At 38.9% G+C, this 16,377-nt stretch overlaps 1 protein-coding gene across 3 annotated transcripts in view; it reads right to left on the reverse strand.

Moving 5' to 3' along the window:
• Window positions 1-1,703: 1,703 nt before the first annotated feature.
• The window catches only part of LOC102291735 (seizure protein 6 homolog), a gene marked incomplete at its 5' end in the record, with an annotated part of 45,975 nt that continues 31,301 nt past the window's right edge, over window positions 1,704-16,377 (reverse strand). The window contains 9 exon segments of one of the 3 annotated variants that reach the window (XM_014330489.2): window positions 1,704-2,635; window positions 3,986-3,994; window positions 4,498-4,597; window positions 5,246-5,354; window positions 6,150-6,185; window positions 7,722-7,916; window positions 9,864-10,055; window positions 10,862-11,056; window positions 12,831-13,027. In XM_014330489.2, coding sequence (XP_014185975.1) covers window positions 2,606-2,635; window positions 3,986-3,994; window positions 4,498-4,597; window positions 5,246-5,354; window positions 6,150-6,185; window positions 7,722-7,916; window positions 9,864-10,055; window positions 10,862-11,056; window positions 12,831-13,027 — 1,063 coding nt within the window. 3 annotated transcript variants of the gene reach the window in all.

Here is a 16,377-nt window from a genome sequence, read left to right on the forward strand (position 1 = left end):
CCTGTCTCCGTTCAGTTTCTACACAGGCTAACAATAAATCAACTGGTGAACAATGATGCTAGTATTTTACCAGGCTTCATAAAATGCAATTCCAATAAGTCTGGGAGAATGCTAAATCTCTGAGCGTCTGTAATAAAGTAAAGGCAATCCAAATTAAAATTCTACACAGAGCTCACATATCACCTTCTCAACGCCATAAATACAATTCTGACCTTTCTCCGCTGTGCCCTAAATGAAAAATAGAGGTGGGCAACCCCACGCACTGTCTATGCACCTGCTGCAAAACACAACAATTTTGGTGTGTCAATGCAACCCATTGTGCATGTTACTTGGAGTGGCAAACGACAAAATCAGGGGGAAGTTTGGAAAGCAGCTCTACGCACTGTTAACATTCTGTGCTAGGAAATGTGTCCATGGCCCCATCTAAGACTCAGTGGCACCGGACAGTATTGGAATATGTATATGTGTCACTAGATTTCTTAACATGCAAGTTACATAGTTGGGACAAAAAGTTTAATAAAATATGGGACCCATTTATGGCGTATGCCAGTTTGGATATTTCTGCTATTTTCTCACGGGCCCTGGTACAATGCAAGCAAGTCACTGCTGTTTTACATATGTGTATTGTTAATTGTATCTCATAATCAAAGTGTCTGGAATTTCCATTTATTTATTTGTATTCTTGAGCCGGGTTGTTTGTTTTGTTTTGTTTTGTCTAGTTTGTTTTGTCCTGTTATGTTGGTTTTGTTTAATGATGGTGTCAGTATAAAGCTTAAAATTCAACAAATACATGGAAGGAAAAAAAATTATAGCATACTAAGTGCAAAAAAGAAAATGCAATTCCAATGAAGGCCACTGGATGCTAGATACAAAACCATTCTTGGCCGTAGCTGACGAATGTTCAAATAGCACAGAATCTTCTTAAAGATGGAAAATAAATACTTTATCAATTACTAAATAACATTACTAAAAGTGTACTGGTTGTTATGTTGGAAATTATTGCTTCATTATTGCAAACCAATAAGTTTTGAATGTAATACCATGTTACATACAAATTTACTGGCTCATTAATCTGCTAGCATTTGATAGCTAAAGCAGCTGGAGACACAACAGACAACTTATCATTCACCTTATACTATTTTAAAATCTGCCCAAAGTCCACCATCTGAGGTGCACGTGTAATTGGTGCACTGTAATATAAAATTCACTCATAGCCTTGCACTCACTGTCCAATGACAAAGTTTACATTAGCAATCTCTACTTTTAAGATTAGGCTTAAAACTTTCCTTTTTGCTAAAGCATATAGTTAGGGCTGGACCAGGTGACCCTGAATCCTCCCTTAGTTATGCTGCAATAGATGTAGGCTGCCGGGGATTCCCATGATGCATTGAGTTTTTCCTTTCCAGTCACCTTTCTCACTCACTATGTATTAATAGACCTCTCTGCATTGAATCATATCTGTTATTAACCTCTGTCTCTCTTCCACAGCATGTCTTTTATCCTGTCTTCCTTCTCTCACCCCAACTGGTCGCAGCAGATGGCCGCCCCTCCCTGAGCCTGGTTCTGCCGGAGGTTTCTTCCTGTTAAAAGGGAGTTTTTCCTTCCCACTGTCGCCAAAGTGCTTGCTCATAGGGGGTCATATGATTGTTGGGTTTTTCTCTATATCTATGAAGCGCCTTGAGGCGACTTTTGTTGTGATTTGGCGCTATATAAATAAAATTGAATTGAATTGAATTCAATAAACTATAACAGCGTTTAATTATTTTCTTCAGTTTTTCAAAGAATTCAGAGAATGAAAAGTTTAAGAAATCCATAAAACTATAAAAGGGGCTTTAATATTTTTTTTCCAGCTTGAGTCATTGTTATCAGATGTAGTTTGTTTTTAAATGGAGCTTTGGAGTTTTGGTTTATCTTCGAGCTCTAGCTGTTTCCCCCTGCTTTCAGTTTTTATGCTAATCTAAGCAAATTATATATTGCATTGATCACTGTGCTGAACATACAGACATGAGAACATCACCCTTTTAGAGAGACAAATATTCCTTCAAAGGTCTTTTATTTAAGACATTTTATTTGTCAAAGAACAGATTCAAGCAACAACAGTTTGGGGATAATCAGATAATTGTTTATACTGTTGCTTTTTTCTAACATTAAAGTGTAAAATCTTAATATACCAATGTACCGCATCCCAACAATCCGTAAGCATTGTTCCTTTAATGGTGCTAGACGACAATGTGTATAATGTACAAAACACAGCCTAACACCTGTGGTTATATGCACTTAATGGCATTGCTTTGCATTGATCCCTCTGCTTTCTGAGATGTTACTTTGCACCGAAAGTTCTCAGGATGTGAGCACAGCATTAAAAACTGTACAAACTGCTGCTGGACGGTAACTGTTGAAGAACTAGAAAAATATTCTGGTGGCTCAGCTTTTCCAGGGGTGCTGTGGTGGCCTCTGCCAGGTAAATAAAGAAACGTTCATATTCAGTGTAGAGAAACCAGGGTGGAGGTGTCAAGCGAGTTACCAAAGGAATAAGTGTGGGGGATGTTGAAAAGGCCAGCAGGCGTCTTATCTGTCCATTAAACACACACATACATTGGAGTCTTCAGATAGAAACCTCGTATTCTCTGGATTCCTGTGAAGACATTGCACGAGTTTGGTCAGCACTCAAAGCAGTCAGAAAACTAAACCAGTGTACACTTTAAAATGGCAGGACAGCATGTTACACAAACATGATGGACAACAATGGAAACAATTATAGTTTTTAAATTATTAATAAAAAAAACAACAATAAATGAGCAGAGGAACTTTAAAAATGCAGATAATTTTATAGAGATGCACTACATCAGCGGTCCCCAACCCCCGGGCCTCGGACCGGTACCGGTCCGTGAGTCGTTTGGTACCGGGCCGCGAGAGTTGAGGCTCAGGTGTGAAATGTGTGGTTTTCAGGGCTTTTATGGGTTTTCAGCGTTATTTTGTTATCGTTTTTATCGTTAACTCGGTTTTCCTGGGTCTTTTCACGTGTGTTCTTAACTGTATTACTTTATTGTTTTTTTTGTAAAGCACTTTGGTATGCCTAAGGCTTTTAATGTGCTCTATAAATAAAGGTTGTTGTTGTGTTGTTGTGTGTTATGAATAAATCTTCTTTTTTTCAGTACCGGTACTAGTTTTATTTTGTTGTATTTATCCGCGACACCTTAAAGGCCGCTGCACTACATGGAACAAAATAATACTCATCAACTCTTCTCTGTAACAGAGTCTGAGCTTGGTTCACCCGAATTGTAAAACTCAAAAACCAGTTCAATTTGTTGTTATCTATGATCCACCTGACCTTTACTCACAGTTCCTCTCAGATTTCTCAGACTTTTTGTTTGATTTAGTGCTCCAAATAATTGTGAGTGATTTTAACACCCATTTAGATGCTTAACAATGACAGCCTCAACACTGCATTTAATATATTATTAGACCCAATTGGCTCAACAGCTCAACCACCACTTTAATCACATTCTGGATGATGTTTTTGTCATATGGCTTATAAACTGAACATTTGTGTTTCTCTTTTGTCTGATCATTTCTTAATAACATTTAAATTCACAATAATGGGTTCCACACCACAAAGGCAACCTTATTGTAGATGTTTTTCTTGAAAAAAGGAGTGTGTAGCCCTATAAAAAAGGCTCTCTGTAAATCTAAGACATTGATTGAAGAAAATAGGTTTCACTTCAGCGCTGTAGCCCAGCTGAAAGACAGTCAGAGATATGGCTGCTAAAAATGGAGCAAAGTAGAAGTGTAATAAAGCTTGAAAGAAATCCTAGTACATGTACCTCAAATTTGGTCCTTTTGTGACCAAACTGTTATATAGATAGAACAAATGTGCCAATATTTTAGAGTATTTAGGCAAATGAATTCACTTTTGATACACAAGTGAGTATTCAGGAAGTATAATCACAAGAGTATTTCACAGGAGGATCGAGGACTGACTCACCTCATTGTTCTTCAGAAATTGGAAGCATGGAAGGTGAACAAAACAGCAACTTAGACACTAAAGGAACATCCTCAGTTGCCATATGTTATAGTTAGTTAGAACTAAGTGTTGAAAGCAAACGTTTGTTCTTATTTATTAATCACAGGTATGTTACTGTTGCTTCTCCTAAAGGAGATGGTATACTGAAAACTTGGGATGTGTGATCAATATATGATGTTTTTCTCTGACAGTGTCATAGTAGTAACTTTCAGTAGATCTTCCACTCTTGGATTTGATTCAAATCATCGTGGAAAACTTTGTGGTGCTGATGACCCATATTGCATTATTCAGAGATACGCAGCCTGCTATGTAGCCTTACCTTACTAATATAATAAGGGTAGATAATATTAAAATAACATCCATCAGTATACCACAGTACAATGCAAGTGAACCACAAAGTGGTTCTAAATGAATGGAGGGCCATTAGATTTGATAGCGTAACAGACTGACAGCTGTGGGGAATGTTGACTCACCATTGTCTCATAAACTGAGTTATAAAGTGTAGACTCTCCAGTGATATTTTCATATGGTAAGTTGGAGTACAGAGTGAGTCTTAGTGGCTTCCTCTGGAACCTGAGCACATAGAGAGAAGCACACATCAATTAAAAGGAGACAAAAACAATTAAAAAACAAGAAAAACCCAACAACACTAGTTTGTTAAAACAGCTACTGTTTTCATAAGCAAGAGCTTACAGAGATGTATGTGCATAAAGAACATGACCTTACGTGCTTTAACTGAAAAACTTTATTTTTTACCAAACTCTCATTACTAATGATTATCTTCCACAAAACCCGAATTCAGGTATAAATTAGAAGTGTGTGTTTGCTTTCTGCACCAGTTTGAGGCCACACTCTGGCCTTTTGCTCAACATTGTTCTAAAATCCATAATACTAATTCCTTGGCAGGTCCTTTCAGCTAAATATATTTTCATTTGCTTTCAGTGCATCCCAGTCAGACCAAAGCCCCCCAAATCTCCTTATTTGTGACAGAGTTCAGAAATTTATGTTACTAAAAGCTTGCATGCACATTGCATGACTCTGCATTTGCACTGATTCTCTCATTGCATGACAAAGAGAGGCTGTAGTATTACTGTGCTGGAAATAAGTGCTTATTCCAAAAATTGTAAAGATTATGTTGTGTATATTTAAATTCTTTTCTCTAGTCATAATGTAATTTATTCTTTTTTTTCCAGCAGCATTTGTCAACTAATTTGGACATACTTTAAAAAATAAAGGTAGAGCCCAATGATGAGGATGAGGAAGAAGGTGATGGAGATGAAGACAGCCAATGCTACTTGGGCTCCTTCCATCCTTAGGTCTGCAGTAGGTACTGTTGGAGAAAAAAAAGATTGTGAAGGTTTAACTTTATTTGCAGCATTTTCATCATGAATTCCTGATTCACACTGAACAGTTGATATTAAGATGGGCCTACTACTTAAAATCTAGAAAGCAGTGATGTGGTCATTAATATAAGATGATAATACTGATGAATTCCTCCTCCTCCTCAGAAGCTTCATCTTCCTTTACTATTGGAGTCCTAGGGTCAGAGCCTTTTAGTCTTTGTGAAGTTTGAGAGATTGAGATTTATCTTCATTGATGGGCCTCCATGTCTTGAAATAACAATATACTTGTTTTGTTTTATTTGGTTGCTTTAATATGGATTCATACATTGACTGAATTAACTTATTAAGACCCAGAGGTTTGCCTGCTAACTGGAACCCAACCAAGTGATCACCTTGTAGAGCTGACTCCAATATTACCAGTGGTTTGCAAAGTAACTACCAAGGCAGAAAGTACAGTAATATACGTTTTTCAAATGACAAACTGTGATTTGATGTCTTTAGTTTTATTATACACTCTAAAAATTACAAAAAATGCAAAAGCGTTGAAATAATAGGTCTGTTAATATGTTTGACTGCTATTACACACCTTTACACATATAGTTGAATTCCCCTCCAGTTGCCTTTATTTTTTTATACAAATTATGATTATATATTGCATATATATTGGAAATATTTCTAGCACAAATGATCCTTTAAACTGTTCATCCCTGATGGTAACTCGTTGTGTGCAGGTAGAATCAGAAAGTTTATACAAAGACTTTTATCTCTGTAGGTAAACTTACCAGCTACTCTGTGCTTATCATACTCTGGTGGGTGGGCTGAGAATACAGAAAGAATGAATGTTAAATAAAAAACAGCAAAAGAAATTAAGAAAATACTTAATAAGGTACCGTTTGGCTGATTTAACTGAATTTTATTGACTATACCACCAGATACACTCTGTCAACAGTGATGAAAGTTTAACAGAATAAAACTTCTTGACTTGATCACATGAAAAATTACATGTGCAACTACAGCCTAACTGAAGGAGACATTTTGCAAGCACAGTGAATACTTTTTTTATCAACATTTTTTTTTCTTGCAATCATATATATGCATAATGTTCACAGTTTTGTGGATTGTTATGAGTTTAATTCTATTTAAAATCGAATCTATCAGCTTACAATTTTCCTGGTTGGTATGTTAATTAATTTAATCTCATCTATCTAAATAAGTCAGCTCCCTTAAAGTTTTCCAGTTAAATTGCTTAAGAAGTGAGCTTTTGATTGTTTGGGCTACCTGTAGTATATCAGGATTTATTTTTTTTTATATTTTTTTTATAAATCTGGTAAAAATAAAAAACTTAGTGAAGTGCATTTGGATATACTCCTTATTACTTTATTGTACTGTACATTGCAAAGATTACAGTACAGAATCCAAATGGCAGAAAACTCGCAGGATGATATTGCAAAGGACCAGATGAGATGCAAACACAAGGGCAGAGAGGCTACACCTGGGAGGACAGCCGAAACTATTCAAGACAATGAGACAATGTACGAGAATGGGAAAAATCATTACCAAAATAAACCTGGAAGCACAGAGCAGGAACTATAATTGTAAGGATATTTTGTTTACTGAAATGTAATTTGTATTGGAATTATTATAATTTTGGTACAAAATGCAACAAAGGGTTGTTGAAACCCTTTTTCTGCTCAGATATACTGTACCGTTTGCAATCAGAAAACAAATAAGTTCATTATTTTGTGCATATACAGCAGCTTGACTGTGCAACCTCTGAGACTCCTCTAGTAAAAGCAAATTACAGATGCATACTCTCACTGGAGTCCTGATAGGTCTCTCCTGCCTCGTGGTTGTTTGTTTAACATGTCCTTACTGTACCCTGTATCCCTGAGTTGCCTTGATCAAACAGCAGGCTCAAGGTAAAGGCTGCTCTTTTGTTATTTTAGCCTCTAGACTGGAACAACCTTCTCCAAATTGTCAGGACAAAAAAAATCAATTTGAAAAAAGACAGTTCTTTTTCCATCTATGGCCTTTCACTGTGATTGATGTGAGTTTCTGCTTTACTTTTTTTTTCTTAAGATGATCTGTCTTTCAGTCTGTAAGGTTTCATCATGGTCACGTTAATGTCATCTTTCCAGATCACGTTGCTATTCAAGGTTCATTAATACCTTTTTTTGCATTTTTTCTTTGACTTTTGTATGTTTTGAATTTGATTTAATATGGAATTTACATTTCCAAATATAACCTTTTTGCTTCTGGCTTGGCCACAACCAGTTTTTCTGAGCTGTTTTCCTTCACATGATCTTAAAAAATGAATTGACAATGTAGAAACAAGTCATGCTGCAGTTTTCTACCTTTGCAGACAGGTGGCAGCCCACTCCACTGGGATGGGTGTCCAGGAACACAGTAGAGAAGAGGTTCACCCAGCAGCTGATGGCCATTCTGGCAGGAATAATGCAGGGTCTCTCCAGCCTGGAAGTGGAGCTTATTAGAGCTGGGCATCCCATAAGTGGGGGTTCCTGGATGATTGCAAGGCTCGAAGGTCTCAGCTGAAGGCAAAGTAATGAAAAATTATGGTCACAACTGTGTAATTAATTTACTCCATGGCAGGTCACAGAGTTGTTGTTAATTAGTATTTCTAACAGAATGCCATTATTTAATCAGCGGGACAGGTGGAAAATTATACTGTCAAGATTTCAATTAAATTATGTTGGTTATTCAGAATCTGCAAAGAAAGACAGCATCTATTATTGTAACAGCATCACTGTCACTCTTACGATATTCACTAATAACTAAGAAATGACAAAATTTCTGTCCTGATGGGAGTTGTGTCCTCCAGGATGACAGTACCACCATTCACAGGACACAAGGTCTTAATTAACGATTTGAAAATGATGAAAACGAGATGAATCATATCCTGTGTTCTTTGTATTCCCCAGGTCTAATTGGAGATTTAATACACACTGAAGCTTGTTTGGTCTGGTCAGGTGTCCTGCTTGGGTTCTGGTTTTAAACAGAATTGGGTCATTAAATTTAGCATTGATGAAGTTAGTTAGAAATCTGTAAAAGTGCAGTGAATGTCTCTATTTCTACAACTAGGATATTATAATCTGAATAGTAAAAGACTTAAAGTAGTTGATGACACTAGTTCAGACAATTTTAAAGAAGGCCTTCATACCAGTTTGAAATTAATAAGCAGGCTTAATACTTTCCGTGTAGATAAAGCTTATATTTAGGGTTGGATCAGGTGACCTTGGACCATCGTAGTTATGTTGCCATAGGCTGAGGCTGCTGGGGGCTTCCTATGCTGTGCATTTCTTTTTTTGTATTAATACATATTTATACACTACTATTACATTTACTCATTAGTAACTATGCAATTCTGACTCTTTCTCACATAGAGTACATTTGTCCTGTCTCCCACTGCTCTCTTTTTCTTTCATTTCACCACCAACTGGTCACGGTAGATGGCTGCCCTCGCTGATCCTGGCTATGGCTGACGTTTCTTTCTGGTAAAAGAAAGTTTTTCTTTTTCAGTGACATCAAGGGCTTGCTCGCAGGGGGCAATGTTGGGGTTTTGTCCTGTTATTTAAGGGGATTGTATATAAAAGATGGACATAATGTTGCAGATGAGCAGTCCAGAGTTCACTGGTATGATGCAGAACATTTGCATTTGCACTGTTTCTCTCATCTGTACCTTGGGCCTCACAGTTAGAGAGCTGACTTCTGTCAATGAATGCTACATACACTGAGTGGTCTTCCAATGGACTTGTGTGTTTCTTAATAAGAAAGGTAAGAAAATCCCAGAAAGTTGATTCTGTTCATCTGGATGCAGCATTTTTCAGTGAGGGTGTTTCTTCACTCATCAGAATGACTTCTTCAGTCTCAGCTGACAGGTGACAGCAGTCCTCCACAACCTTATAAGCAGTGTTGCATAATTACTAAAATTAACTCCAAATGTCTAACAGTTGTCACAAGCACAACAACAACAACCTCATTTGTTATTAAAATACAAATTGTGATGATCATTGATCAATGGTGATTACTACAAAGAGAGTTGGGGAATGTCTGCAATCACATCTGTCCATCAGAACTGTTTTCTGTCATATCCAACAGGCCTTGCAATACTATATTATCCCAATAGACCATTGCTCTTAGAGTGCCTGGTTTTTTTGTGTTTCCTAAAATTTCCGAAATTAAAAGTAGGACCAGAGGCACAGCTGTTAGCTCATCTCTTGTGAAGACTGATGCCCTCTTTACTTTTCATTTTAGGCTTTTACGGTTTGTTTTTTTTAATTCACAGTTTATTTATAAAACTATAAGCTCTCATTAAAAGTGGCACAAGTACAATGGCTACATGCAGACCCATAAGACAGAGCTTACATATAAAGCTTACAAATACCTTCACACACCAGAAAAATCTCCTCATGAAGTCTGTCTACTAATTTCAGTCATCTACAGTAATTATTAAAAGGGAAGGAAAAGTGTGTACGTACGCAGGCATCTAGGTAGCTTCTGGCTCCACCTGGGGCCTGATGATCCCCGACTGAAGCAGGTTAGCAGGCTGTTTCCAGACAGAGTGAAGCCCTTGTTGCAGATATACTGAATAGTTGAACCTACGGTGAAATGAGTACCTGACAGCACCCGTCTGCTATGCTCCACCTTTCCAGGGTCAGTACAAGACACCACTGGGAGGACAAAGAAACAAAGATTGGTCATTACTGACCAACTACTGACCAGCATCCCAGAAGTGCTCATTGGGGCTGAAGTTAGGACTACAGGGAAGCCATTCCATAATCTCTACTCCAAATTCTGGAGCTTGTCCCTGATAAACTCTGCTCTGTGGGGGCGAGTGTGGAGTTGAGATATGGGATTACCACTGGTTGCAGAATCTCATCTTAATAGCTCTCCTCATTGAGGTTGCCTTTAGTGATGACAAGCATTGTTTTACCAGTCAGGGAGATGTCGTCCCACACCATCACGTCTTCTCTACTTTACAGCCTATCTCTGATATTGTAGTTACAACTTTGCCTTCAATCTGGAGATAAGAGAAGGGCTCACTCCAAATAATTCTGCAGATTGGTTTTGTGGAACACCAGCTTGAAGTTGCACTGTGACACAAGCCCTATCAAGATCATTCAAACATGGCATGCTTGAAGCAGACATCAAGTGACCACTGTAGCAGGGTCCATGCTCACAGGTGGTCCTAACCTGGGGTGATAATCTAAAATGTTTGGAACTGGCAGAGAAGATTTGGCAAGTTTTTCACGGGTGCTGCTCAAACCATAAATGTATTTTTCACTCATAGGTGCTTCAACGCAAGGAGTCACTGCTTTCCTCTGTTTTATATTCTATATGATTAACGGATTAATTAGACAAAAACACAGATTAACAGTGAGACAGTTAATTGTTTATCACTAAATACAATTTTTTTTAGCTGTAGCTCATCTGGACTATTTAATTGAACCTATACTTGGCTATACCAATTTCTCACCTCTTTCACAGCTCGGGAGATCGCCGCTCCAGGTGAGGTCCCACTGGCACATGAGTAGTTCGGAGCCTACCACCTGATAACCAGGGTAACACTGGTAAGTCACTACGGTGCCCTGAACCAACTCAGGGTGAGATGTACTCTTCCAGCCATTAGAGATCTCAGGGAGCTCAGGGCAAGTGTCATTACGAGCTACTTCTGCAGGAGACAGCAAAAAGAAGAAGACAAAAATCTGATGGATGTAAGGTTCGACTGAAAGGTGCTTTACAAGACTTTAAAGTTCTTTCTATCTTTTACTAATGTCAGTTAATCAGTCTCTCTACCTTTCAGTAATTATGGCTAAAATAATGGTTGAAGATACTGTTTTAAATCCAAAATGTCCATGTAATGTGATATTTTTGCATAACTTGGAGAGAAACTGAGAGTGTTTAGCTAATACATTAGTAGGCAATTTTTTGGCCCTGCTCAAGATGTATGGATGAATCTTGTAACTCTGGGTCAGTAGTGATTTTTGTGCTTGAAAAAACCTAGTGGTGGTGGGTGGCATTCCTATAACAACTCCATTTAGTACTATGTTCCTGCAGTAGTAAATGTGTTAGTTCTTTGGAAATTAAAGTTATCTAAACCTATTGTGGAAAAGTTTCTGATAGGACTGGGATCACCTGGTACACACATGCTCCTCAGAAGATTTCACTGTAAATAAAATGATCTGTCTTTTTTTTTTTTTTTAAATTGTCCATTTAAATTTGCTTTATGCTTCTCACCTTGCAAAAACAATTAGACACTGTAAACTTAAAGCCACTTTACTGATGATTTCTATTCTCATTTCTTGTCTATGCAACAAGAAATAACATTGATTCTTATAACATAAAAAAGTATTATACATTTGTATTGTTTTCATATGTTAGACAGCTGTGTGCTGCTGTGTGTTGAGCAACATTATAAAATTTTACAGAGACATTAAAGTATGTATGAGGTGGACTCTAATTCCTATTGTGCACAAAAGAACATGCAACCAGCGAATTCTGTGCAGTGTCATTCTACCATTTGGTTGGTGGTTTGTAGATGTGGCTCATAGCACATAAAACATCTAAAACCTGAATATCTTAATTTGTCTTCAAAGCTTAGACTCAGTTGTTGACAGTATTTTCCATCATTTTAAATGACCTGTTCTCTGGGCAAACTGCCATACCTGATTGCTTTCCTCTGCTCATTCCTACATAACAGCACTCTTCTTAGGAGTCTAATTTCACCAAACACGCCAACGTAATTGCATCTGGGCACTAGACAAGCAGAATTCTCCAACACCTGTCTGTTTTGATGTCTTGTGTTTACATTACTCCAACATGTTTCATGAACCGATTGTAACAAGCTTTCCCTTTCCTTTGCTGGTAATCTGTATTCCATAGCTTTCCTTTTCCTCTGAATTTATTAGCTCTTATCAGATAAAGTGTGGTCGCTGTGGCATGGTGCTGCACTAATGACACATTCTGTCCAAAACTAGGGATGGCCTCTCATTGCTTCCATTTTTAGGTGCCATATCAGCAAAAATGAATTCAAACTTTTTCCTTTTTGCCCAGCTTTTTGCTTAATAATAAATATGTGTTAGAGGAAATAAGTATGAGGCTGCAGCTGCAAAAATGCATTGACAGGAGCGTAAGTTTTGTGGGTGATCCACTAAAAATGCAGCAACATCATTGCAGTAATGACAAGCATTCTACCCACTCCTGAGATGAGACACATAGAGGTGTTTTGCACTGTGTAGTGATCCCTGTGTCAAAATGTGACTAAAAACCTGAAACACTGCAAAACCACTATAGGTTTCACTTAAGGTTTAGCTTTCAGACAATGTCATCGTTTGAGTTTAAAGAAAAACCTTCAAAACCAGTGTACAATGTATCTGGTTTAAAATTCACATGTGGAATATGGCAGAATGAATATGAGCTGAGGCACAATTGTGCCTAAGACTTACCAAAGAAGTGGACCACAAAACCATTTCCATAGCCATAGACGTTAGTGGCAGGGTCAGACTGAAACTGGATGGTGACATCTGCAGTGGAGGTGTAGAGCTTAAAGCGGGACTTTGATCCTCCATACTGACCCAGCAGTTTGGCTGTAAGGTCATCCCCATCATAAAAGGTCAACAGGTCATTCTTCCCGATATTTAACCTGAAACAAAAATACAAAGAATAAAGTTTTATCTCTGTTAGTGATATTTAGTATTTTATTCTTTTTTATTTATTTTTTTGGAGGTACTTCATTCCTCCTCTCTCTGGCCTCACCTTTAAATTGCACCTTCTCCACGATAGATTTCCGACAGAGCTTAATGTTAATGGTAGGCCTCATAATGTGCTCATACATTTTTAAAATGACAGCAATTACTCAAAGAGAGTGAAGACAAATCTGAGCCACACAAAGGTTACATATTACTAATGTAGAGTATTGCATTATTCATCAGGGGCAGCATAGGTCTGGTTTCTCACTGCAGAGAACAACATCAAGATTTTAATGTGACATTAGTCTAAAGTAAGGTCGTGGTTGATGACCAGAAAATGCGCACTTAAAGTTCACAGTAGACTGAAAGTAAAGCTGCGACTTCTTTTTTCGGCTGCTTCTTTTGGGTCACCACAGATCATCTTCCTCCATCTCATCCTATCCCTAGCATCCTCCTCTGTCATACCAACCCTCTTTCACTGTATCCACGAGGACTTCCGGATGTGCTTTGCCGTGTGAAGACGTACGTGCGGAGGCTCCGTGTAAAAGTAGTCAAAATAGTGATATCGCCAGTTTGTTACCATTTTGAGGAAGCTCGGTTAATACGATTCGTGCTGTGGAGTGAACGAGGGTGCTCACGGGGCAATTTATGACCGAAAATGTCCAACCGACAGACCCGTGCCGGTGTAGAAAAGTTGCATGCGGATAGCAACCCTGCCGCCGCAGCTAGCAAGGCCACTGCTAACCCAGCACGCGCCGACAACATGCCTCAGTGGGCTCAAGACATGATGTCCGAGATCAAAAAAACAAATGCTGAGATTACAAAATACAGAGAGGAGACAAAAACCGAGATCATGAGATGCAAGGAGGAAATAGAAAAAGGAAGAAAAGAGTCAAAAGCCGAGATGGAAAAGTGGGCTAAGAGTGTGGAAGATAACACTAAAGCTCAGTTTGAGTTGCTACGTGAGGAGGTGAGACTGATAAGCGAGACGTCCGTCAGTCTGGCTAACAAGATGGAAGTGCGGAAAAAAGAAGTGGATGACACGCTGAACGACCAGTCTGACAGTATAACCAGCATGGAGACTAAATTGAAAGAATTGGAGAAGGAGATGCTGACGCTGAGGAGACGTAGTGAAGATCTCGAGGCGAGATCACGACGCAACAACATACGCATCGTGGGGGTAAGAGAAGGGGCTGAGACGGGCAAGACGCCGTTGGAGTTCATAGCTGGGCTGCTGAAAGAAAAATTGGGGCTATCGGTGACACCGACGCTTGACCGAGCACACCGAACACTCGGCGCGAGACGAGACGGAGCCGGGGCTCCACCGAGAGCGTTCGTGGTGAGATGCCACTACTATATAGAGAAGGAGGAGATACTGAAGAAGGCGAGGGAAATGGAGAGAACGCCGGAAGGTCGGAGTGGACGGATTCATATCTTCCCAGACTACACCCAGGAAGTAAACAACAAGAGAGCAGCCTTCAAAGAAGCAAGGAGCCTCCTGCGTACCTACGGGGGGGTCAGATATGGGCTCCGTTATCCGGCAACGCTGGTGATTACACCAGAAGGGGGACAAACGAAAACCTTCGAGACCCCAAAAGACGCCATGGAGTTCATCAAGAAGACGCTGACTCCCGGGTGAAATATATGGGCTGGTCTGAGCTTGGCTACGTATAAGGGCTACACTGGTGTAAGGTCTTACATGTCTCAGGAAAGATATTGGTGATTGGATTTTGCAATATTGGTGAAGTACCACCTCATCTTATTGTTTTATATTTGAATATTTTGTTTAGGAAATTGCTTTATACTACTTCATGTTATTTTTTATTACTGGATTTTATTTTCAAAGATCTTTTCTTTACTTTTGTTTTTTTTTTTTTCCCCCTCTTTTTAGGAGGTGGGTAGCTTAGAGGGTGATATTATATTTTTAGAACCATGGGATATTTTGCACGGAGCCGCACACGGTAGGCTTGGTGTGTAGGAGAGGGTGGACCGGTTGGCCACGAGAGTGCTTGCTAATGAGCACTGTGTTTGGGTTCGTATTCATATATGCAATGTGTTGTGTGTTACTTGTGTATGTGTGTGTGTTGTTTCCCCATTTTTTCCCAGACACCGTCCCTTTTTTTTTTTTGTTTTTGCTGCCAGACCTTCAGGGTGTGATCCAGATGGTGGACGACATGGGAGCGTAGTGGACATGTTGGGCTGTGGACTCCTGGCATGGCACCGGACATGGCTGTGAGCGGAATGGGCACGAACTTGATTAGCTGGAACGTAAGGGCGATCAATAAACCGGCTAAACGGAGTAAAATCTTTTCATATTTAAGAGACCAGGGAGCGGAGATAGTATATTTGCAAGAGACACATTTGTTAAACAGGGACCACCTTAAACTGTGTAGGGGGGGTTTCAACCAGATCTATCATTCAAATTTTGATAGTAAGAGTCGAGGAGTGGCCATCCTTATACACAGGAATGTACAATTCATAGAAACAACCGCCATAAAAGACAAACATGGTCGATATGTTATTGTAGCTGGGAAATTATTCAATATGCCAGTAGTGTTGGCAAATATATACGCACCCAATTGGGATAATGTTCAATTTTTTAAGGATTTGTTTTCGTTACTACCTAACTTGGACACACATAATTTGATTTTGGGGGGAGACTTGAATTGTGTCCTAGATTTAACTCTGGACCGCTCTAGCCCAACACCCGGTGTGCTAAGTAAATCTGCTCAATGTGTTAACTCCTTTTGTGAAGCATATGGTATATTCGATCCATGGAGATATGCAAATCCGACTGTTAGACAGTACTCCTTTTATTCCCCGCCACACCAAACTTATACTAGAATCGACTATCTTTTGTTAGACAAGAAATTGACCCCAATGGTAATGCATGTAGAATACCCTGGTATAGTACTATCTGACCATAGCCCAGTCACACTGAAACTTAAATTCCCTGACTATACACCACCTCAGAGGATGTGGCGTCTTAATAGTAGATTGTTGGCTGATGATGATTTTAAAGAATTCATCAATTCGCAAATAGTTTTTTTCTTGGATCTTAATGATACTCCTGATATAAGCAGTGGCATTTTATGGGAATCATTAAAAGCGTACGTATGCGGACAAATTATTTCATACAGTGCTGGTGAAAGGAAAAGAAGAACGAAACGTACCACAGAATTAATGACAGCAATAAAAGAAGTTGACCGGGCAAATTCTTTGACCCCATCTGAGGAGCTGCATAGAAAAAGGATTTTGCTCCAGACTGAATATGACATTCTGACAAGTCAGCGCGAGGAGGATT

The sequence above is a fragment of the Haplochromis burtoni genome, unplaced genomic scaffold (assembly GCF_018398535.1).
Source record: "Haplochromis burtoni strain Fernald_Lab_line unplaced genomic scaffold, NCSU_Asbu1 Contig_827, whole genome shotgun sequence".
Taxonomy (NCBI): domain Eukaryota; kingdom Metazoa; phylum Chordata; class Actinopteri; order Cichliformes; family Cichlidae; genus Haplochromis; species Haplochromis burtoni.